The following is a 21,932-nucleotide window of genomic DNA, read 5'->3' as shown; positions in this document are numbered from 1 at the left end:
AGGATAATCTGAGGATAATCTGAAGACTAGTCTGAGGATAATCTGAGGAGTAGTTCGAGGATAATCTGAGGAGTAGTTCGAGGATAATCTGAGGAGTAGTCTGAGGATAATCTGAGGAGTAGTCTGAGGATAATCTGAGGACTAGTTTGAGGAGTAGTCTGAGGAGTAGTATGAGGAGTAGTCTGAGGACTAGTCTGAGGATAATCTGAGGAGTAGTCTGAGGATAATCTGAGGAGTAGTCTGAGGATAATCTGAGGAGTAGTCTGAGGATAATCTGAGGAGTAGTCTGAGGATAATCTGAGGAGTAGTCTGAGGAGTAGTCTGAGGACTAGTATGAGGAGTAGTCTGAGGACTAGTATGAGGAGTAGTCTGAGGATAATCTGAGGAGTAGTCTGAGGATAATCTGAGGAGTAGTCTGAGGAGTAGTCTGAGGATAATCTGAGGAGTAGTTCGAGGATAATCTGAGGAGTAGTTCGAGGATAATCAGAGGAGTAGTCTGAGGATAATCTGAGGAGTAGTCTGAGGAGTAGTCTGAGGATAATCTGAGGAGTAGTTCGAGGATAATCTGAGGATAATCTGAAGACTAGTCTGAGGATAATCTGAGGAGTAGTTCGAGGATAATCTGAGAGTAGTCTGAGGATAATCTGAGGAGTAGTCTGAGGATAATCTGAGGAGTAGTCTGAGGATAATCTGAGGAGTAGTTCGAGGATAATCTGAGGAGTAGTTCGAGGATAATCTGAAGACTAGTCTGAGGAGTAGTTCGAGGATAATCTGAGGAGTAGTCTGAGGATAATCTGAGGAGTAGTCTGAGGATAATCTGAGGAGTAGTCTGAGGATAATCTGAGGAGTAGTCTGAGGATAATCTGAGGAGTAGTCTGAGGACTAGTATGAGGAGTAGTCTGAGGACTAGTATGAGGAGTAGTCTGAGGAGTAGTTCGAGGATAATCTGAGGAGTAGTCTGAGGATAATCTGAGGAGTAGTTCGAGGATAATCTGAGGAGTAGTCTGAGGATAATCTGAGGAGTAGTCTGAGGATAATCTGAGGAGTAGTCTGAGGACTAGTATGAGGATAATCTGAGGAGTAGTCTGAGGATAGACTGAGGATAACCTGAGGAGGATTAATCTAAGGAGGATTAATCAAAGGAGAAATACTCTAAGGTAGAGCAGTTGGATCACTACTCAACCACAATTTACTTTTAACCATTTTTTGAATTCTTATTCAAAATAAAAACGCATTTTTATATAATTCTCTTATTTATTTTAATTTGATAATATTTATTGATTATATTTCAGATCACTCAATTAAAAAAAGCCGTCTTTCTTTCAAAATTTCTGAATTATTATCCTTTCAATTTTAATGAATAAAATCATATTTATTCTTCTTTAAAACACCTCTTTTCTTTAAGGGTGCACACGAGAGGATCATGTAAACTTCAGAATTTAGAACCTTATTTTTAGGCATTATCTTGGCTACCTATTTAGGCTCGAAAAGCAAAAAATATCAAAAAATACAACTTGACTCCATTATGACCCTTTCATGGAGGTAGTTTTTATCCGCTAGTATTTTCCCTTTGAATCTCTTTACAATTCGAAATCAAATTCAAATCTCAGTAGAAGAAAGGAAGAATCGACTTACTAAAAAAAAAAAAAAAAAAAAAAAAAAAAAAAAAGGTAGTGGGGCTTCCAGGCACTTCGTGCCCTCTAGCCCCGAAGATGTTTAGTATAAATGAAGTTCTTATATACGGGTCTTCCAGGAGCTTTTCACAAATTATATATGTTTTCATGTTTTGTCAAGACTTCTTCGTAAAATCAGACAAAAATAATGTTTAGGGTAGAAGGTTAGATATAACCTCTTTTCTAACCTCTTTTCTACCCTCTTGAATTTTCAAGACTTCTTCGTACATGTTTTGTTACTTTTCTGTCACTTTTCAGGAAAAAAACATTTTTATTATTATATATAAATGAATTTTACAAAACCACCGTTACCGTTCTTTGGAAATAAGAGTAGATGTAAAGATATTATATTGAGAGAACTTAAGAAACTACCGAATGGTCTAACATTTGTAGATTTGTTCGGTGGAAGTTTCTATATATCCCATTTGTGCCATATAATATTCCCAGACTCAAAGATTATATGCAATGACTTCGACAACTATATGGACCGTCTCAAACATATACCAGACACAAACAATATATTGAAAGAGTTGAAAGAAAAGATACCTATAGGTAAGATGGAACGTATACCATTAGATAACAAAAATATTGTGAGAGAGGTTTTGAAAAAAGCAGAATATATAGACTGGGATAGTATATCTGCTAGACTATTATATAGTGGTGCTATAAGAGTTCATGACATTGAAACACTTATGTCAAAAGTTTTATATCTTAACTATACAAATGTTTTCAAAGAGGACATAGAAAAATATATTGAGGGTATAGAGTTTGTGAGATGTCATTGGACAGAGTTGTATGAAAAATATAAAGACAAGGAAAATGTTTTCTTTATAGTGGACCCGCCGTTCTTTAACACATGGGATTTTCAATACCAAGTAGACTGGACTTTGAGAGACTCTTTAGAAACTTTAGACGTTTTACATAACCATCCATGCTTTTACTTTACATCCGATAAAAGTGGTTTGGAAAGTGTCATGAGATGGTTAGAGGACATACATGACTATGAGTTTAGATACGATAAGATAGAATATGAGAGAGGTCCTATAAACTGGAGAAAGTGTCATAACAAAGAAATTTTACTAGTAAGTAAATGTGGTTTGAAATAGGACTACTTGTTTTAGGTTTTTTCCATTGTGTCATTTACTTATTTGACGTGGCAGAAAGATATAGAGAATATGAAGATGAACCAATGCCTGCAAATGTTCAGCATATGTACTCGTAAGAGATATTTTTATCTAATATTAAATGGACGCACAGAACTTAGCGAATGCACAGCAACCTGGACAACCAAACCCAGAGAATATTCCAAATGAAGTTAGAATACAAACTGCAATGGCAAACTATGGTCAAGTGCCAACAGATGTACAAATGCAAACTGCCATGTCAAATGACGCTGCGTTAGGTTTGCCACCATGGTATGCAAATATGAGATGGAAAGAGTTTTATACAAACCCCGAAGTGGGATATAAACAACTCTATGCAGATGACGCGAACACAGGAGTTGACCCAGAGTATGTTTTCTACCAGAGGAGAAACAGAATGTATGAGCTCCAGTTAAAGAATGCTATGGAACTCAACAGGAAACGTAAGAGACTAGGCGGACATTAGATTTTTACATATAGTAAAATGGGTTTCTTCAGTAAGATAGGAAACTTCTTTCGAAATGTTGGAAGAGGTATATGGAATGGAATAAAAACCGTAGGAAGAGGAATTTGGAACGGTGTCAAAAATATTGGTAAAAGAGTAGGTCAGTTCGTTGGTATTATACCTAAAGACCCTGAACCAGAAGAACAAGCTCCTGTTATACAACAGCCTGAACCTGCACCACAGTCTAGTTGGCAACCAAATCCAACACCTCAACCGTATTAAAAATTATATTTTTACCGTTCGATAGTAGTTGTATATGAAACTAAGTTCTAAGTAAAACGCATGGTATAATGGAATTATTCTCTTTCTTCCATCTGTAGTAAACCATACTTGAAAGTCTGAAATACTTCCACTTGGTGGTTCATATAACTTTGTAGGTTTTTCGTAAAAGTCATTTGCCAAGCATAAGAAAGAGTTTTGTGCGCCAGAAAATGAAGCATGAACAATAATAGCAGCTGGGTCGAAAACATCTTTAAATAAATATGGTTCATCTCTTGCATATCGACTGTAAATATTTGCTAAAGGAAGTTCGACTTTCTGATTTAACATTCTTTGCAAATAATACCATGACATTGCAGTGAATTCTGTATATATTTGTTCGTCTTTCTTTGGATTGTCTTCGTAGATTTGAAATGACACTTGTGAATTTTGTTTGTCATATACAATTCTCACATAAAGTGTGCTCTCGGTATTTGCATATTCATCAGCATATTTTGCATAACATGAATTTATTTTATCTTCTATATTTTTTAACGCAGTCTGTAGAGAAGATGAAAGGTCAACTTGTATTAGCTCAATTTCTTCCCACATTTTTCGTTTCCCTTCAGATATATAATCTATATGAAACCTTACAATAAATGGAAAACTTTTATCTTCTACAGACACAAACTTCATTCTACGAAAGCCAATAGCTTTTGTGACAGATGGGTCTCTTAGCCATCTTAATGGGTAGTCAAAACGATAGCCTTCATGCTTTACGGTCTCTGTCTCAAACTTTTGACCGACATTCGTAAAAAGTTCATCTAATGGTTTAGTTGTAGCAACTCTTGAATTTTCTTTTTCTATTGAAAGCATATTTTATCTAGAATAAAAATGTCGAAAGAAACAGCGTCTATGAGAGAAATACAACACAACCGACAACTCATTTTGCAAGCTCTAAATAAGAACACAACAAACTTTTCAAACTATTCTAAGATATCTGAGTCATTGAAAGAAGGAAACTTAAAACTGACAATAAACCCAATGACAGACGAGTTTCTATTTCAAGACAGTAAGAACCATACTGTCTGTATAAATCCAACAAAAGGAACTTTAAACGAGAAACCTATAGATGAACTTCTTTTGAAAGCAGATGTTGGCAACAAAGCTGACAAAGAGTATGTCATTGAAAAAGTTCAAGAAGAACATGACAGAGCAGATGCAACATATGCAACGAAAGAACATACTCATCCTGAACTAGCAGACAAAACATATGTTGACAATAAAATGTCAAGTGAAGTGACAAGAGCTGAAAAGAATATTCTAAAAAGACTCATATACATACCATTGCAAATTTTACAAACTTACAAGAAACCTTAAACAGGAAAAGTGACGTTGGACATACACATACCATTGCAAATATTACAAACTTACAAGAAACCTTAAACAGGAAAAGTGCCGTTGGACATACACATACATCTTCTGAAATAACAGACTTAAACGTTAGCCTTGAAAATAAAGCAGATAAAACATATGTCAATGAAATATACCAAAGTTTAGTTGGAACAAAAAATATTGAACTATTGTTGGTGACTTTTCTGTCAATGAAGAAAACAAATATTTTAGATGGCAGTTGGTACAGTCCTTAGAAAATGGTACACGGTATAAACTCATTCCGAAAAATAACAATGAAATGTATGTAAGCTATAAAAAGAACGATGGTACACAAGTTAAAGTTCCATTAGACAACAACTGCTACTTAAACTTTATATGGAGACGAACAAAAGAAATATTTAAGAGTTTATGAAATGGCAGATATGACATTGCCTGACCCAGCTCCAGCACCATATTATTATGACTATGGAGATGACGTTAGAACACCACATGTAGATGAACAAAAGCTAACATTATATTTAGATTTTTATAGATATAAAAGATATAATGCAATAGAAAAAACGAGAATAGTATACTATTATGAAGATGACAGAAATAAATATTATAGTCAAGACTTTACCTACCCTGAAAACATAAGATTATATTATAAAAAATATTCTGACACAAACCAGAAGAAACCTGAAATAGTTGCACTATATTTTAAGTTCAAAAGAGACAATCCTATAATATCTCATATGTTTGATTTAATGAACCCAGTAGGTTCTATTTATACATCTATGGAAGCAAGAGGTCCTCAAGTAATGTTTGGTGTTGGTGCATGGGAACAAATAGTCGACAGGTTTTTGTATTGTGCAAACTCTTCAAAGGAAACAGGTGGAAGTAAAACGATTTCAGGTGAAAATTTACCTGCGCACAGTCACTACATAGATTTAAGTACATCTCAAGCAGGTTGGCATAAGCATAGATATTGGGATTGGTCAGGAATGACAAAAGGTAAAGGATATGATGTTAAAGACGACGTTAAGTTTGCTATAAATTGTTACTGGAGTGACACTCAGGGAGAAGGAAACCATACACATTTCGTTTCAGGTATACGCAAACAACGGGACAAAGTAAAGACTACATGCCACCTTACATGACAGTTTACGCATGGTATAGAATTGCTTAGTCGTCATTTTCAACTTCTTTAGCATATTCGTCAGGAGTTGTCTTATATTTGTTAGGAACTGTCTTTGAAAGTATACCACCTTGAACTTTGACAAGTTTGAAACGAGGTCTGACAATAGTAGTTTTATCTTCTGCTTGCAGTCTGTACATTTTGCCATGTTTGCCTAAAACTTCATAATATTCTCTTGTATACTTTCTTCTATTTTTACGAACACGAATGTGAGTACCTGTCGAGTTCCCATTGTTGTCATAGTCAATAGTATTTTCATATGGGTCGCGTTTAGGTATTTCTATTTTTACTTTGTCACCTTTCTTAAGTTTGAAGCCTGGCATTCTTTCTTGTTTGTCTCTTTTGACTAAACTATTAAATATATAGTCTTTCTCTAAGTCAGGGTTGTTTTTCATTTCTTCGGGGGAGTGGTTTCCCAAACCTTTTTGTTTACGGCTATTGTAAATATTTAAAACTTGTCTCATCTTTGCCATGGAGAAGTGTCTATATTTGTCGTCATATGACATTTCATCTACCTCACCACCTTGTGGTTGGTTTAAGTCTCTTAAGATTTTTATACAACTGTCAATGACACCAAGAGCAGAATGGTTTTGGTCGACAATGAAATATTGGTTTACATTTTTTGAACGCAGATAGTTTTTAATATCGTCTGATTTGAAAGAACTTTCACAGTCAGATGTCAGTTTTGTTGGATGGTATTTGTCAACGAATATTGTCAAAGCAGTTTTCACATCTAAAATATTTTTGGACTGTAATGGTATGGCTTCACAGTATCTTGTGTTTTGACCGACAAATATTAGCCAGTATGGTGGTCCATCTTCTCTATACCTCGGAATGTTTTCCAAGATATCCATAAACCAAGCATTTGGTGTTGAACTAAAGATTTTTATCATGAGTGCTTTCTTTGTCGCTTTAGAAACATAGGGGTCCTTGTTTGGATTCGTCATTTTTTACCCATAAGAAATGGGTTTATTTGGCGCATTAGCAGGAGTTGCATCCAGATTTTTGCCCGCAGTGGGAACAATAGCCAGAGGTGTATTTGGAGTTGGAAGGAAGATTTTGAGTACATTAGGTATACTTAAAGAGAAAGCACAACCTATTATACAAACTGTACAGAAAGGTTGGGATGTAGCACGAGATGCAGCAAATCTTATTCCAAATCCTGAAACAAGAGGAAAAGTTCAAGGATGGATGGACAATGTAGGAAGACAAGCAGGAAACTACTATAACAAAGCAAATGACTACTATAACCAAGCAGGACACTATATGGACCAAGGTGAAAGATTCTTTAACAGAGGATATAACCATGCACAACAGTGGGTAAACAATAACCAACCGCAACCGCCTCAAACGTGGGGAATGTAAAGTTTTTTACTGAGATGAAATGAACAATACAGCATTGAGACAAATGGGTTCAAGATGGATTTGTCGACTTCCAGCAGTTACACAACCACGTGTTTGTCAAGTTCTTCCTATACCTCAGGAAGTTTTAGACCGACTTAAAAAACCTAAACAACCAGTTGAAAACAAACCAAACTAAAATTTTTTACTGAGATGAAATGACCGAAGAAGTTGAAACGGTAGATTTGACACCACAAACAAAAAGTTCAGAACCATTGTCAAAACCTGTCAAAGAACTTACAGATGAAGAGAAAAATTCAATAATAGAAAGTGCCAGGTCTGGAAATACAAACCCTAACTACAAAGTCACTTTTCATAGAAATGGAACGGCTAGTATCTCAAAAAAGAAACAGACTCTCACAAATAAAATATTGAAGTCTGAAGGAGCTTTCGAGACAACAGATGGAAAAGTTTACTTCACTGACCAACAGTTCATTATAGAACATCTCATTGACTTAGAGTCGAAATATTCTAAACTTTACAACAAACACAAAAAGTTGAAAGGAAAACAAAAACAAATGGCATATGATATTTATGAAGATGTTGACGACACAACCATACCTGCAAGTGAGGTAAAGTCAGAGGAACCGAAAAGTGACGAAAAACCGATAGAAGAAGAACCAAAAACTGAAGATAAACCAAAACCAAAGTTTAGTTTCCAAACTAAACCAAGTCAACCTTCATTAGCTGGTATGGGTTGGCGTCAAAGACTTATGGCAGCAGGCGGTTATGTTAAGTAAAGAAAAAACATTTTTTTTTATTTTTATAAAAATGCCCCCATATAGAATGGATAGAAAAGTCTGCTAGAATAAAAGCAGAGTTAGAAAGATATGGTTGGAGAGTTTCAAAGAAGTTTAAATATAGGAAGGGAAGACCCATAAAAGTCTATGACAAATTGTCTGGTCTTCGCTACGAAATGGACTTGGAAACAGCACGCGCAAATTATCCAAACAGACTAGAGAGGTTAGAAGAAGAACGTCTTATGGACATGCCTTTCGATGTTAGTGAACCTCAAGTTGAAGGACACGACGGCTTTGCCAGATTCTACTGGAAACATGACGAACAATTGCATCCTTTGAGAAGGAAAAAAGGAAAAGGTGAAGACGCACATGCTCCCATGGAAAGAACAAGATATGCATATGAGAAGTATCGTGAAGTTAGAAGTCAAATTACATCTGGTCGAACCTTTACAGTAAACTTTGACGAAGGAAAGAACAAAGAAGGCTTCATGGGAGTACTTGCTGCAATTCAAGACGGAAATAAGAAAGGATACAATCTCAGATTGACCATAACAGATTTGGATGGTCACATTTACTATGCACATGGCAATGTCACAACAGCTGCAATGCTTCTTGACGCTTTCAAGACTACAAAGAGAGAACAAATGGTTGACTCCGACTCAGACATTTTGAATGCAATTGAAGGAATTGCAAGTGAAGTTCGAATGGTACCAACCTAACCCTCAAGCAGTCAGACAACATGCTGGATACTTCCCGTTCATAAATAAGTCTGACATTGACTTGACAAGGTATGGAATTTACAATTCAATTGAAACAATTGTCAATGAACCTTATTCTTACATGTCTCAGGAACTCTGGTCTTGTTACAGAAGAGAAGATGAAGTATCTTGAGTCATGTGTGAAGACAAGGTACATTCTCAGAGGTCAATTGGCAAAAATTGCACCGTTGGCAAATGTCAATATCCGAGTCAACATACCTACAGCTAAAGGTTCTTCACATGACGACTATGTTGTTGACAAAGACTTACCATGGTTGAAGATTGCAATTGTCCACAACCACTTCATGTTGAACGAAAGTCTTACAAACCCATTGTTCGGAAAAGGCAAGTGCAACATTGTCAGAGCTGTAAACATTCTTTTCGAGAAAGGTTTGTTGGAACCAATTCCAGATGACAAGCTGACAGAAACTTTTGTACCAAAAGACGAAACAAACTTTTCATTGTTAGCAAGACCAAAAGTTGTTCCAGACAAAGTTATAGCACAAAAGAAGTACACTGTTCCAAAAGGAGTTGGATTGTTCGGATACCAACCTGAACCAGAAGAACTTCCAATGAGGTTGCAAGAACTTCAAGATGCTATAAACAAACTTCCATTGAGACATCCAATTGACGTCAAATTGTATTGGAGAGCATCTGAGTTAGGTCAGAAGGTTTTATATGAAACAGGTTGCTTCGACGATGTTTATGAGATACAGGCGAAGTTTCTCAGAAGATAAGAGACTCACTTGAATTTCCACGAAACTGGACCCATTGGTTGCGACAAGTTCGACTCAGATGAAAAGATATACTATGTCGACCTTAACGCTGCATACATGAGGTTCGTCCAATATATCCGACTGGAATTCCAAACGAAGATGGTGAGTTCCAGGAAGGAACTATACAGTTGGAAAAGTCATACAACAACTGTATGATATTAGGAAAGCTTTCAACCCCAAACTTGCAATGACACTCAAATTGCTTATGAATTCGACATGGGGATATTCCATTAAAAAACCTCAAAAGATGAAGAGTAAACATTATGAGAAGGTCGACAACTTTGTTGAAAGGTTTTCTCCCCTTTTGTTTTGAAATACGAATTTACTCAAGGTCAAGTGGCTTAGTAACCACAGTAAAACCTATTGTCGAACATTGGTCTTATCCTCAGTTCGCAAAGCAGTCCTTGACAACTACAATGATTCTTCTCCGAAGTCAAATCCAAAGTGAAGGTTTATATGAGAACATTGACGCACTCATGACGAACGAAGAAGGCTACAACAAACTCATTGAAATGGGCAATGGTCGGTGAAAAGATGGTCAATTCAAATTGGACAAAATTTTCACCGAAGTTCATGTCCTCTCCAAGCGTAAGTACTGGGGCATACTTGAAGACGGCACAGAAATAAAACATTGCATGAAATAAAAAATTTTTATTCGAATTTGAATCGGACAGGTCGAGTTACACCATTCTTGGTCTCAAACTCATATATAACCTGTTTGTCTGTATTTTCGTCGACTATGGCACGAGACACGAACATTGACCAAACGTACAAAAAAGTGTCATTTCGGATGGTCAAGCCAATCGCATTCGAGCACTTCGAAGAAGCCTTACGTTCCAAGGAGAGGGTGTCTGGTGCAAGGCAGAGGTCATGAGACTCTACGAGCAGTACATCCTCAATGCCTGGGAGGACAAATCGTCCTTGGATTGGCAAATCTACCAACTCCTCTGGGACGACCTCCTACGCAACTGGGATGACGAAAGAGTCCAATCAAAGGTCGGGAACTATTGCAAATTGACCTTAACACAAACTAAAAACTTAAATTTACTTGGGGTTTCCCCCTAAAATAAAATTTTTTTACTCTTAGAACCACTCGAGGTTCTCCTTACGGTTGTTGAGCTTGTCACCGTCAATGTGTCTGACCTTCGTCTTCTTGTTGGATTTGGAACCCATTGAATTGCGACAAGCTTGCCCATGGAGATTGAACCGCGATTCCGAAGGGTAAGGTTCAAGTGTCCCAAGTTGTTGAGGACTGGGGTAAGAACCTTGCCTGTCTCCTTGTTGCGGATTTGTATGGGTAGGGTTGGGAAATTTCGTAAGTGTCATCGGCAACAAGGGTTGCCCAAACTTCCTCTTCTTCGTGTTTCTCTTCTTCTCTTCTTCTTCTTTCTTTCTTCCTCGACAATTCCTTCTTCAATTTGGTACTCACGAATTACGGTGTTGGAGGTTCTGTCCTTTCCGAGTACCTTCCAGATGGCGTCTATCTCTTCGAAGAAACGGTAGATGAGTCTGGCAAGGTCTCGGTTCTCTCTCGCGTAAATGCGCAAGGTTTCCGTCAAATCATTCAGGCATTTCTCATTGGAAGCTTGGTTCATGAGGACATCCTTTAAGTGGTCATCTCTTCCATAAGACTACTTTGGAGAGTCTTAACGGTGTTTGTCAGATGAGCTTTCAAATTCAAAATTTGAATTTGAACTGGGCGCTTGTCTGGCAACATTGAAAGGACATCTGCCATTGTGTTCGGCTTCGGTGCTTGTTCGGACATCGAAAAAATGAAGTGGTTTGAGAATGACGGTTTTACTTCAAAAAGCTTGTTATGACGGTTAAGTCATACAACAAGTTTAAAATAATATCTTGTTCTTCTTCTGAACGTTTGTTGTCTCTTCCGATAAAAGTTTCGAACATGAGAACCAAAAAACGTTTTTTGAGATTGCGGAAGAGTTCAGGCAAACGTTCATATTCTGGATATGTTGGGAGCAGTTCAAAACATCTGAGCTGACTTTCGGACAAAATTGGGACAATGTCAGAAAATTCATCTTTGGTCGGACTGCTTGAAGGTAAGTCCCTTACATGTAAGTAGCTCTGGTAAAGTCTTCTCATTTCTGCTAACTTTTGGAGTATAGCTTCGTAGTTTAGAAGTTTTAATTTTAATTGTCTTATTCCACTCTTTACTTCTAAACGGTAAGTATCCATGAGGTCAAGAGTAGCTTTGGTAGCTTTAAGTGGAGCTATCTGTTCCTTGACTTGCAATTTTGGTTGCAATTGTGGTTTGAGCTCCTTCAAGTTCGCCGTCTATGTCGTTCTCAACGCCTTCAACCATGGCTTGAAACTCTTCATCGGTCCATTGAGATTGGTGTGGGACGAATTTAACTTGCTTCATTCAAAAAATGAAAAAAAATGTTTTTACTCAAAACGTTAAGGTTGACTGAACTGGTTGGATGTCGCCTTCACAGGTTATGTAGAACGGCTGACCCGAGAAGTGAAGGAGAGACTGAATTGCCAATTTCATATGGGGTAGGGGGTTCTCCTTGTTTGGTATTTTTATCCAAGGACGTTTGTTTAGGAACTTAACAAGAGCTTCTCTTTTGGCGTCCTTTATGTCGTCGTAGGCTGTCCCGTCTGGTATTTGAATTGGAATTCCAGTCGAAGTCTCGAGCTGAAGTGTAGACCTTCCAGAAATACTGGTGAACTTGACCTTGGGCTTCATTACCCTGCGCAAGTACTGCTTAACAACTTCATTTATCTCTATAAGGTAAATTGCCTCGTCAAATCCTTCTGGCATTCCGAGTCCTTCCATCCGACAGGAAAATATTTTCCCGACAACTGGAAAAAATTTTCCCGACAACTGGAAAAAATTTTCCCGACGACAGGAAGAACTCTTCCAGTTGTCCGTCCGTAAACCATTCAAATTTTCGAAAATTGAGAACTTTTGGTCGAACTTCAGAAAAAGTTTTTCCTTCCGACAGGAAAGGTTTTTCCTTCCGACAGGAAAGGTTTTTCCTTCCGACAGGAAAGGTTTTTCCTTCCGACGGTTAAGCCACAAACAGATGTCCGACGTACCACCAACCGAGCCCATATCCCAACCAGAGGAACCTAAAGCACCAGCCCCTGCACCTCAGCAACCTCAGTTCCAACAAGTACCTCAGTTCCAGCAAGTACCTCCGATTTACTACCAATTTCCACCTCAAGGTTACTACCCACCACAAGGCTTCCCGAACTACCCTCCTCAACCTATGCCTTACTTCCCCAACCCTTGGATGTTTATGCAAAACCCTGCCCCACAATTCCAATCTCAATCCAAGAGAGACCAAGAGTTCGAGGAAGGTCTGAACCGCTTACGCAAAGAGTATGCTACTACCCCAATGGAAGAAGACAGGCTTTCAGTCTCTTCCCTCAAATCGACCGATTCGACTCGTACCACAGATTCGGTTCGTGACCGTGACGACTACCTCAAGCAGTCTGAGAGACTCTTCATCCTACAACCATTTACAGTTGGAGCTCTCAAGAACATGCGCAATTACGAAGGTCAGACACCAGCTGGAGACCGCAAAACAGACGTACTCGCAAGAGCAGTCCAACTGGTCAAGACAAAGACCGAGATAGTCGACTTCATTCTTGCAGCTTGCCCATACAAGTAAAAAAATAAACAATTACGAATTAAACTTTTTACTCTTTCTTTTCTGAGTTGTTTAGAGCTGGTTTCTCTTGTAGAAACCTTTCGTACTCTTCCATGGTCATGTAATTGCGAATTTGGTACGCAATTCCAGGTTCGTTGTTTTTGAACCTTACGTATGTAACGCTTCCATCTTCCTCAGGGAAGTAAGCTGCTAACATCTGACCAAGTTTTCTCGGTGACTCGGAGCTCATAAAAATGTCACTTTTTAAACGTTAAGTTTTTAGTCTTATTTTACCCTTTGTTTACCCTTTGTTTGTCAATGTAGTATTGGAGTGCAATTTCTCCAAATTCTCTGTGTCGGAGTTCTTCAGCATTTTCCAAGGTGCCTGGAGAACTCAAAGAAGTTGTCAAGAACATACTGCCATGCTGCTCTTCTGAGTTCGTCGGTATTTTGGAAGTGTTGCACCTTCGAGTCTTCGGACATGAAAAAATGACACTTTTTCTATTAAACCGTTTTGGCATTTCTCATGAGTGAGTATAGTTCTGCCGAACCATTGGAAGAGAAGAAGTACTCTTGCTGGCAAAAGACAAAAATAGTTGCCTTAGTTGTCATTGCAATTGTACTCGTAATTGAATTCATTGTACTTCTCTTCACGTACATAAAACTCAAGGACGGCATATGCTTTAAGAAGCTACCATCTTACTAAGACTAAACACTTAGATTTTTCAAGCTTGACTTTTTACAATTTGAATTTTACACCCAAAATATATTTTAGGGTAGATGGGTATATCTAACCTGTTTTCTAACCTCTTTTCTACCCTCTTGAATTTTCATGACTTCTTCGTAAATGTTTTGTCATGACTTCTTCGTATGAGTGTAAAGGACCCAAAAATATATTTTAGGGTAGATGGGTATATCTAACCTGTTTTCTAACCTCTTTTCTACCCTCTTGAATTTGTCATGAGTTTTCCCGAAATAAAAAATAAAGTTGGTTTTTTTAAAAAATATTTTTTATTTTTATTGTAAGAACATGTTAGCAACAACAGCACCAAACTCGTTAGTCATGAACCCAACTTCAATGTTAGTAGAGATGAAAAGCTTCATTCCTTCTTCATATACTTTTGAGACAGAAATCCAGAAGATAAAGCAAGAACTTTTAACAAGTAATTTAGACTGTAGTGCGAAAGATGAAACAAATACAGTATCTTTATGAAATGCAGGATATTATTGACCATTTACCCAAATTGCCTGAAATCCAACAACAAAAACTCACTATTCCAGAATTCGATGAAATAGAAGTCAAAGCAACTGACTCAGTAGAAATAAAGAAGTTCATACGTAAGGTTAACTATGAGTTTCTTGGATTTCATTGCAACCACAAAGTCATGGACAAAGATTGCGACATGGTATATAAGAACATCTCTGACATATACAAATCTGGGGAGTTTAAGACCTACGAACTTTGTTTCGTTAGTTGCAAAATGTGTATGGCAGATAAGAGATAAAGATAGAAGAGTAAAGTATGGAATGAACAGATAAAACCCGCAACTTTTGAGTTAAAGAAAAACCATTGACGCCTTAGTCATACTAGCAGGTAAGATTTCAATGTACAATGCTAAAATGAACCCACAATGTTCAAAATGTAAAGCAGCAATGAGGAAATATAACTACTCCGTCAAAGAGATAGAACGTATGCGAAACGACTATGCTGACTTAAAGAAAGAAGTAGAGAAACCAGCAGAAGATAAAATGGACATGTTGACATTTCTGAACAAAAACTATCCAACAGCTGACGATTTCCTTCTTTCAGATGTCAAGAAGAAATATAAAGAAACCTTCGCATTGTTAAAACATTCGATGTACTGACAGAAAGAAATAGAAGCTACGAAATTGTTTAGAATTTCACGAATTCACAATGTTTACCATGTAAAACGCTTATAAAATAACTGGGGTAGAAAGAGGTTAGATATCGGGGTAGATATACCTTCTACCCTAAATATATTTTTATTGAATTCTGAGTAAAATTCTGAGTAAAAATGACATATGGAACACGTACTTTTTCAGTAAGGACATATGGGGTAGAAATGAGGTTAGAAATCGGGTTAGATATACCCATCTACCCTAAAAATATATTTTTATTGAATTCAGCACAAAACTCTTTATTTTTATTGACTTTTTTACAATTTGAACTTTGTTCGCGTAGATGTGAATTCTGAAAGAAGTATGAGGGTCTTGTATGACTTTGTACTTCTCCCATAGTTCATGTCTGTCAAACTTACCTGCCATGGACTCTTTCATAAGTTCATGAAATCGTCTTCGGACAATCCAGGGAAAAGTATGATATCAGTAAGTATTCTTTTAACATCCTTACTTAAACTCTTTTGCTGTCTGTACACAAATGACAACTGAGATGTTAAAGTGTCTGAGCTTCTTAAGAATTCGACACATATCTTGTTCTCTGTTCTTTAACAAAGGATGAGAGGCGAAATCATCTAAGATAAGAAGACATCTGTGAGGGTAAGTCTTCCAATCGTAAGATTGCAATTTCTTCGAAATGTATTCTATCTCTTTCTGTTTGTTTCTGAAGTGTTCTTCTCTAATATTCTCTGCATTTCCTCATTTGGGTCTTTAAACTTAGAATTGACATACTCATTTATAGCATTATATCAAAACTCTTCTTTGGTACTTCTTTATCCAATCAAAACTCAGAGTCTTTATACATACTAGTTTTGACTTTTTATAATATCTTTGAACGAATTGACGGTTTGGTCAAATTGACCAGAAGTACTACAAATAACAACTAACTCATAGAATGGGTTCTTCTCATCTAGTTCTTGTTGTTGTGCAGCCATTTTAAGATAAGTGAAAGTCTTACCCGACCCAGGTGGTGCAATTAGACCTGTTATACCATTCTGAGCAAATAAGAACTTGTCATGTATAGGTTTTATCTGAGCATTTTCTAACTTCCTCTTGTTCTTGTTTAAAACATTCTCAAATTTCTTGTCAATGTCAGCAAACTTTTTTTCTAACATATTTTTAGAAAAATTAAAATTTTTATCTTTTAGAAAATGTCTAGCGATTTCGCTATCTATATTCGAGACAAGCTTTTTGACAGCAAAACATCTGTCGACCATAAAATCTTACATAGTGTAAACAAGAAAGGTGAATTTGTTCTAAAGTTCTGTTTCTGGGAATATGACAAGAACCATAAAACATTAAGCAGAGCAGTCTTAAAATTTGTCAATGACAGACTTGTTGACAGAGATGACGCCTCTTGAGAGATGAAGTCCAACAAAACTTCTTAGAATGCAAAGAAGACACATGCGCTGTTCTTGAAGATGAAATAGAAAACAGAATAGATGAGCTATTAAAGGACAAAGAACTTTTACATAAATATGGTTGCGCCAAATTTGACATAACTCCACCAGAGAAGAAGAAGAAGAGAGAAAAGAAAGAAAAGAAAGTAGAAGAAGAGAAGAAAGAACCTGAACCAGTTCCAGAGAAAAAGAAATTTGACATGTAAAAATAAAATTTTATTTTTAGAACATTTCTGGGTCAATGTCAATGTTCTCTTCCTCTTTAGGGGCAAACACTGGCTTAGACTCTAAAATCTTTTTACCCAATTTACCTTGAACTTCAACTATCTTAGACTCATAATATTCATAGTCGTCTGCTTTCTTTGGTTCATAAGGTATAACAAGTTTGTATGCTTTGCCTTCTTCGAGTTTTGAGAACTTTCTGTCAAAATTTTCTTTGACTGCTAACAAACCTTCTATGTCTAAGTCTTCAAAAGTTGCACCACTTTTTCTAACAACAGCAAACTTAACTGGTGCAATGTTCCAAATTTTGTCAAATGTAGACTTTTCAAAATTGTAGAAGTAAACATTCAAATATGCGAATGGAGCTAACTTATCTTTGACTTCTGTCATGTACTTATTTACTGAGATGAATTTCGTCATCTTTTCTATCGGATAAAAAAAATATTTTTTTTTAAAATTTACTCAGAAAAATTTTTCTTTGTATATACACCATTCTGTACGTCTAAAAGATTTTTGACATTTGCCAAGAATGTTCGTTTAGAAGCTGTCATATAACCATACTCTTGACAATACTGTTTATACGAATCGTACAATGACCTTTCATCTAAACACTCAAAGTCAGTTTCATCTATGAACAGTTCATATACACTCTTGTTTGCTTCTAACAATGTTTGTCTCTCTTCGGTATGTGGAATTTGTCTTGGATTGAACTTAGAAATATCTAATGTCATGAAATATGAGAACAAGTGGTTGTAAAAGTTAGGTGTTAAGGTTTCTGCTAAGTCGTCAAAATATTCTGTATCTTGCATATGAGCTTCTGACGTTCTGACAACTACATATCTTCTGTCAGAACTTTCTAACTTCATCGGAACGGCGTTGTTTGAAACCATGACGAAGTTTGCAACATTTTCACAAACTCTTTGGTCTTTATATTTTCTTTCAACAACTCCAACTTTGTCTGTTATAAGACTCTTCAAAGCATCCGAGTTTAAAACCTTTGTTGTATCTATACTTTGAAGTTCGTTACATACTATAAGTTTCATATTCTCTATTGAAAGTTAAACTTACCGCAGATGTTTTCTAAGTTTTCATATTCGGGTTCGAATAGCCCTCTAACAGTTTGCATAAGATATCTGTAAAGAATGTGTTCTTACCTGTTCCTTGTTTTCCAATTATAATGAGAGCAGTTTCATTTTTAGCACTTGGATGTTGTAAGATGTTTGCAAACCAACATAAGATATACTCATAAACCTTTTTCGTTTCCATTGCATATAATTTCTTTGACATGGTCTACCAAGCTTCTATAATATTTTCTTTCCATTCTACTTGTTCATATTTATATCCAGTGAAGATAGAATAGAAGTTTGGAGAAGGTGTATAGAACTTTATACCACGAACTGAAAAATCTTCAAGTTTTGACAATAAGATATCCCAAGCATCTAACATCTTCATTCCAACTTGTACGACTTTTATTTTCTTAAGTTTCTGTCTACATTCTTGTTCTGAAACTATTGTTGCTCTTGGTTTGTTAAAGACAACATCCCATTCTTTCATGACATAACATTCTGGGGAGAGTCAACATAAATGACTAAACGTTTCAAATTCTCGACTGCTTTGTTATAGTCTCTAAATGGACACATATTTCTGAACGCTTGGAAGTCATAAAAATCTGAAAACATCTATTCTGTACATTTTTATAAAATAAAAAAAAATATTTTTTTATTCTTGACTTTGTTGTTGCATTTGTTCCATTTGTTGCATTTGTTGTTTCTTGAGCTATTTGTTGTTGAAGTTGTTCTTGTAATACAATACTTTCACCAGTTGCATCTTCCAATTCGAAACTTTCTGCCGTCATTGACAAATACATAGGACATAAAAGTTTTACAGGAACAAAGTTTGCGTCAACTAAGGTTAAGTTTATGTTTGCTAAAGTGTTTGAGTTTACTAAAGCTGAAAACTCTGCATTCGAATGAACAATAGGCAAACCAGCAGAGAAAGTGTTGTTTATACGCATGAGTATCTTTTGGTCATAGTAGTTTCTGTCGACATTCGAATAACACTTTGAACCTAAGTTTGAAACAATATATAAGATTGGTGTACTTAAAGTCAATGGAACAGACATTCCTTGTATGACACCTTTTCCTGTTATAGGAAACTGTTGGTAGTAAAAACCAGATATAAGTTTTGTATTATAGCTCATATCGTTTATAGTAAACTCAGTCGGACATCCAAACATAATGAAACCTGCTCTAGTTGCAGCACATGTTACATCCGTCCTTAAAGTATTAAATAAGTCAACAAAACCTGTTGGTGGTATATCTGAGTAAGTATCTTCAAAGGAGTATTTTTTACCATTCACAACAATAAAATCTTCTGGTGTCAAAAGAGCAAAACAGGCTTTAGTCGTCATTGTGTTTAAGGTTAGTTTACAATATCGTCCTTGAGGACTTTGTAAGTTTGTTGTTATAGAATTATATGACTCAGGGTTTTTAGTCGTAATAGTATAAACCATTGTGTCTTCTGCCATTTACTTAGCAAATAAATTTTAATGAAATGTTGTGGTCGTCAAATATTTTTATAACGTCTGGGAAACTATATTTTAAGTTCAACGTTTCACCTCCTTTCATAACGTATATCTTGTCAATGACATTATATGAAACACCACAGCAACTAACGTCGGGTTCTATTTCTTTAATGTTTATATCGTCTGCCTCTGTCAAAAGTTTCAATAGTTCTTTCAAAATTTCATGAGGTGCGATGACATATGAGTTCACTTTTACAGGGTTGTGTTCGACCAAGTTTAACATTATACCCAAAGCCTGACAAATCTTCTCCTGAGTTTTAAGTTTGTCTTTAAGTTGTTGGTAGTCGTTTCGAATATCTGCAACAGAACTTAAGTCTCTGCTAACTTCAGGGTATGTTGGTTGTTCTTTTACAGGAACTATTGTTATACCATTTTCGTCTTCGTATGGTTTCCCCACTTCAACATCTCTTTCTTTGACATTGACAACAACACTTTGACTGTTTGTTTGAGTTGGTGAATTTAACTTCACATCTGCCACCGCCATTAAACCTTTTGAAACACTTACGCTTCTATTTTTCGGAAATGACATTTTACTTAGAATAAAAAGATGGACGTATTTGAGTATCTCTTCGAATTGAAGCAAAACAAGGTTTATACTCACAAACAATACAAGTTCATTGACAGAATAGTTCTTTATACAAACAATGGAAAATGTTATAGAATAGCAGTCTTTGCTGAACCAAAATATTTTCATAAAGCAAAGAAAGTTGGTATAACTGAAATGGTGAAAGTTCTTGACGTTGACAAAAATATAACAACAAAACTGACCGATATTTCTAAAGGAAAGTTTATCTTACAATTTTATGTCAAAACTGGCGTACTGTCAATATTTGACGGAGAGAAGTCAGTTCAAGAACAACTTACTGACCTGCTGCCAAAATCTGCTCGATGGAAGCTGTCGTTATACCAATCTGAGGAGCCCCAGCAGGTTTCATCGAACGAATTTTCAAAAGAGCATCTTCCGTGAAAAGTGCTATTGGTTTTGTAAACTTCTTTGCTTTCAATTCATTTGGACCGTCTCTGTCACCAGTATATTGTATTTGAACTGTACCAACAGTTGAAATACCACCCATAAAGTCTTCTGAGTCAGCAAATGGAATGCCAAGCCAAAAGTTTGAACGGTCTCCATTTGTATATTGAGTGTTTTGAGCTCCTGTATGGGTCCATACTTTCACATATGGCATAATAGAACTTTGCATTTCAGGGTTAATGGTTGTTGTGAAGTTGTTGTTAAAGTTCATAGCATCTAATGTCAAGTTGTATGACCTCATATCCTCAACTGTAGAATATTCTTCTCTTGGATAATATTTGCCATCTATGTTTATATGATATTTAATACCAGGGTTGTAGAAACAAGAATAGTCATTTATAGTTCGTCTGAACAGTACAAACATAGTATCTGCATGTTTCATTGCAGTTGTTAAGGCAATATCTGTTCTTGCACCTGGGTCAGCACTTTGGTTTCCAACTTCACCTGCAAAGTCTTTGACAGATATTTGGTGTATAGGGAACATAAGTGGAACTGCAATATATTTGGCAGCTAAAGCATTTGAAATATCTGGGTCCAACATATAGACTGCAAGTCTGCTTTCTATTCTCTTGCATTCAAACTGTTCGCATGTGAACTTAACTGGGTCCCAAGCATCTCCAGCAGCATTGAAATAATAGTTTACTTCAGTGTTGAGGTTTGAGAAACCAAAGTCTAAGTCAACTTTGTTTTTGCAAAAGTCGGCGAATGACATTTTATTTGTTCCCACTACTTCTGTAAGAGTGAATGGGTCTTGTGTTGGTGCAATGACTAAGTTATTTTTGCTTGGAGTAAGTTCGATAGAAATTTTTCCTGCCCAGTTTGGCAAGTATCTTAAAAACCTGAAGATGAGGAAAGATGACAAAGGAACTCTAAGTTTCAGTTTTACTTTGGTTACTGCTGCTGCAGTTTGTCCAGAAAGGTTAACATAAACTCCTGGAACGTTAGGGTCAAGTCTTCTTATTTTCTCAATAGTTGCATACTGGTCTGTTTGTTCTCTAGCTTGTGGTTGTACTGAGTTTCTCAAAGCGAACCATTCATAGTTTGCCCATGTTACTGTTTGAACTAAGTCAGAGTTAGAATATATCTTATATCCCATGAAAACTTCTGGAGCATATTGGTATCCGACATAGAAAATTCCATTGCAACCTTTCTTGTCAGACAACTTGGCAGAAGGTTTTATTTCAATGTCTTGTTCCACGTATAAGAAAGAGTTGTCAATAGAAATTATATGAAACCTGTCGCAAGCAATATCTACTGTTGTTGAAGAACCTTCTCCAAACTCACCTACGTTTCCATAAGAAACAGCAGTTGTATATTCGTAAGTTCCAGGAACTATTTCTGACCTTCTAATGGCATTGTCGCATTCGTTATACCATTCGGAAACATTTCCATTCATA

The 21,932-nt window shown here is 36.3% G+C and overlaps 11 protein-coding genes and 11 pseudogenes across 22 annotated transcripts, besides 2 other annotated features; 13 read left to right on the top strand and 9 right to left on the bottom strand.

Moving 5' to 3' along the window:
* Positions 1 to 1,639: 1,639 nt before the first annotated feature.
* Positions 1,640 to 1,738: a terminal%2Cinverted (terminal inverted repeat of Maverick-3 transposon ID:TVAGG3_0316730).
* Positions 1,640 to 21,932: part of a mobile genetic element that runs on past the window's edge.
* TVAGG3_0316970 (phage tail repeat-like family) lies at positions 1,961 to 2,779 on the top strand (the record flags this gene model as incomplete). Its single annotated transcript, XM_051230077.1, has 1 exon — positions 1,961 to 2,779. One exon carries the CDS (start codon positions 1,961 to 1,963, stop codon positions 2,777 to 2,779), a length of 819 nt encoding a protein of 272 aa, XP_051099807.1.
* On the top strand, positions 2,919 to 3,281 carry TVAGG3_0316960 (uncharacterized protein; the record flags this gene model as incomplete). The annotated part of the gene is made up of 1 exon (XM_001315915.2): positions 2,919 to 3,281. The coding sequence occupies one exon, from the start codon at positions 2,919 to 2,921 to the stop codon at positions 3,279 to 3,281; it is 363 nt and encodes a 120-aa protein (XP_001315950.2).
* On the bottom strand, positions 3,546 to 4,394 carry TVAGG3_0316950 (uncharacterized protein; the record flags this gene model as incomplete). Its single annotated transcript, XM_051230076.1, has 1 exon — positions 3,546 to 4,394. The coding sequence occupies one exon, from the start codon at positions 4,392 to 4,394 to the stop codon at positions 3,546 to 3,548; it is 849 nt and encodes a 282-aa protein (XP_051099806.1).
* On the top strand, positions 4,563 to 5,180 carry TVAGG3_0316940 (annotated as a pseudogene). The gene has a single exon. A coding segment is annotated over exon 1 (618 nt).
* On the top strand, positions 5,212 to 5,960 carry TVAGG3_0316930 (annotated as a pseudogene). Its single transcript has one exon. A coding segment is annotated over exon 1 (749 nt).
* TVAGG3_0316920 (uncharacterized protein) lies at positions 6,078 to 7,037 on the bottom strand (the record flags this gene model as incomplete). The annotated part of the gene is made up of 1 exon (XM_051230075.1): positions 6,078 to 7,037. The coding sequence occupies one exon, from the start codon at positions 7,035 to 7,037 to the stop codon at positions 6,078 to 6,080; it is 960 nt and encodes a 319-aa protein (XP_051099805.1).
* Positions 7,054 to 7,455, top strand: TVAGG3_0316910 (uncharacterized protein; the record flags this gene model as incomplete). Its single annotated transcript, XM_051230074.1, has 1 exon — positions 7,054 to 7,455. The coding sequence occupies one exon, from the start codon at positions 7,054 to 7,056 to the stop codon at positions 7,453 to 7,455; it is 402 nt and encodes a 133-aa protein (XP_051099804.1).
* TVAGG3_0316900 (phage tail repeat-like family) lies at positions 7,650 to 8,231 on the top strand (the record flags this gene model as incomplete). Its single annotated transcript, XM_051230073.1, has 1 exon — positions 7,650 to 8,231. One exon carries the CDS (start codon positions 7,650 to 7,652, stop codon positions 8,229 to 8,231), a length of 582 nt encoding a protein of 193 aa, XP_051099803.1.
* Positions 8,609 to 9,676, top strand: TVAGG3_0316890 (annotated as a pseudogene). Its single transcript has one exon. A coding segment is annotated over exon 1 (1,068 nt).
* TVAGG3_0316880 lies at positions 9,953 to 10,409 on the top strand (annotated as a pseudogene). Its single transcript has one exon. A coding segment is annotated over exon 1 (457 nt).
* Positions 10,556 to 10,773, top strand: TVAGG3_0316870 (annotated as a pseudogene). Its single transcript has one exon. A coding segment is annotated over exon 1 (218 nt).
* TVAGG3_0316860 lies at positions 10,849 to 11,530 on the bottom strand (annotated as a pseudogene). Its single transcript has one exon. A coding segment is annotated over exon 1 (682 nt).
* On the bottom strand, positions 11,563 to 12,145 carry TVAGG3_0316850 (annotated as a pseudogene). Its single transcript has one exon. A coding segment is annotated over exon 1 (583 nt).
* Positions 12,173 to 12,562, bottom strand: TVAGG3_0316840 (uncharacterized protein; the record flags this gene model as incomplete). The annotated part of the gene is made up of 1 exon (XM_051230072.1): positions 12,173 to 12,562. The coding sequence occupies one exon, from the start codon at positions 12,560 to 12,562 to the stop codon at positions 12,173 to 12,175; it is 390 nt and encodes a 129-aa protein (XP_051099802.1).
* On the top strand, positions 12,813 to 13,403 carry TVAGG3_0316830 (uncharacterized protein; the record flags this gene model as incomplete). The annotated part of the gene is made up of 1 exon (XM_051230071.1): positions 12,813 to 13,403. The coding sequence occupies one exon, from the start codon at positions 12,813 to 12,815 to the stop codon at positions 13,401 to 13,403; it is 591 nt and encodes a 196-aa protein (XP_051099801.1).
* TVAGG3_0316820 lies at positions 14,768 to 15,323 on the top strand (annotated as a pseudogene). The gene has a single exon. A coding segment is annotated over exon 1 (556 nt).
* TVAGG3_0316810 lies at positions 16,451 to 16,905 on the top strand (annotated as a pseudogene). The gene has a single exon. A coding segment is annotated over exon 1 (455 nt).
* On the bottom strand, positions 16,922 to 17,341 carry TVAGG3_0316800 (protein of unknown function, DUF4108 family; the record flags this gene model as incomplete). The annotated part of the gene is made up of 1 exon (XM_051230070.1): positions 16,922 to 17,341. One exon carries the CDS (start codon positions 17,339 to 17,341, stop codon positions 16,922 to 16,924), a length of 420 nt encoding a protein of 139 aa, XP_051099800.1.
* TVAGG3_0316790 lies at positions 17,380 to 18,475 on the bottom strand (annotated as a pseudogene). The gene has a single exon. A coding segment is annotated over exon 1 (1,096 nt).
* Positions 19,453 to 19,989, bottom strand: TVAGG3_0316780 (protein of unknown function, DUF4106 family; the record flags this gene model as incomplete). Its single annotated transcript, XM_051230069.1, has 1 exon — positions 19,453 to 19,989. The coding sequence occupies one exon, from the start codon at positions 19,987 to 19,989 to the stop codon at positions 19,453 to 19,455; it is 537 nt and encodes a 178-aa protein (XP_051099799.1).
* On the top strand, positions 20,053 to 20,472 carry TVAGG3_0316770 (uncharacterized protein; the record flags this gene model as incomplete). Its single annotated transcript, XM_051230068.1, has 1 exon — positions 20,053 to 20,472. One exon carries the CDS (start codon positions 20,053 to 20,055, stop codon positions 20,470 to 20,472), a length of 420 nt encoding a protein of 139 aa, XP_051099798.1.
* TVAGG3_0316760 lies at positions 20,521 to 21,513 on the bottom strand (annotated as a pseudogene). The gene has a single exon. A coding segment is annotated over exon 1 (993 nt).

Source organism: Trichomonas vaginalis, chromosome V (assembly GCF_026262505.1).
Source record: "Trichomonas vaginalis G3 chromosome V, whole genome shotgun sequence".
In the NCBI taxonomy this organism is placed as follows: Eukaryota; Parabasalia; order Trichomonadida; family Trichomonadidae; genus Trichomonas; species Trichomonas vaginalis.
Note: the sequence above shows the minus strand (reverse complement) of the source record. Positions and strands in the feature narration are given on the sequence as shown.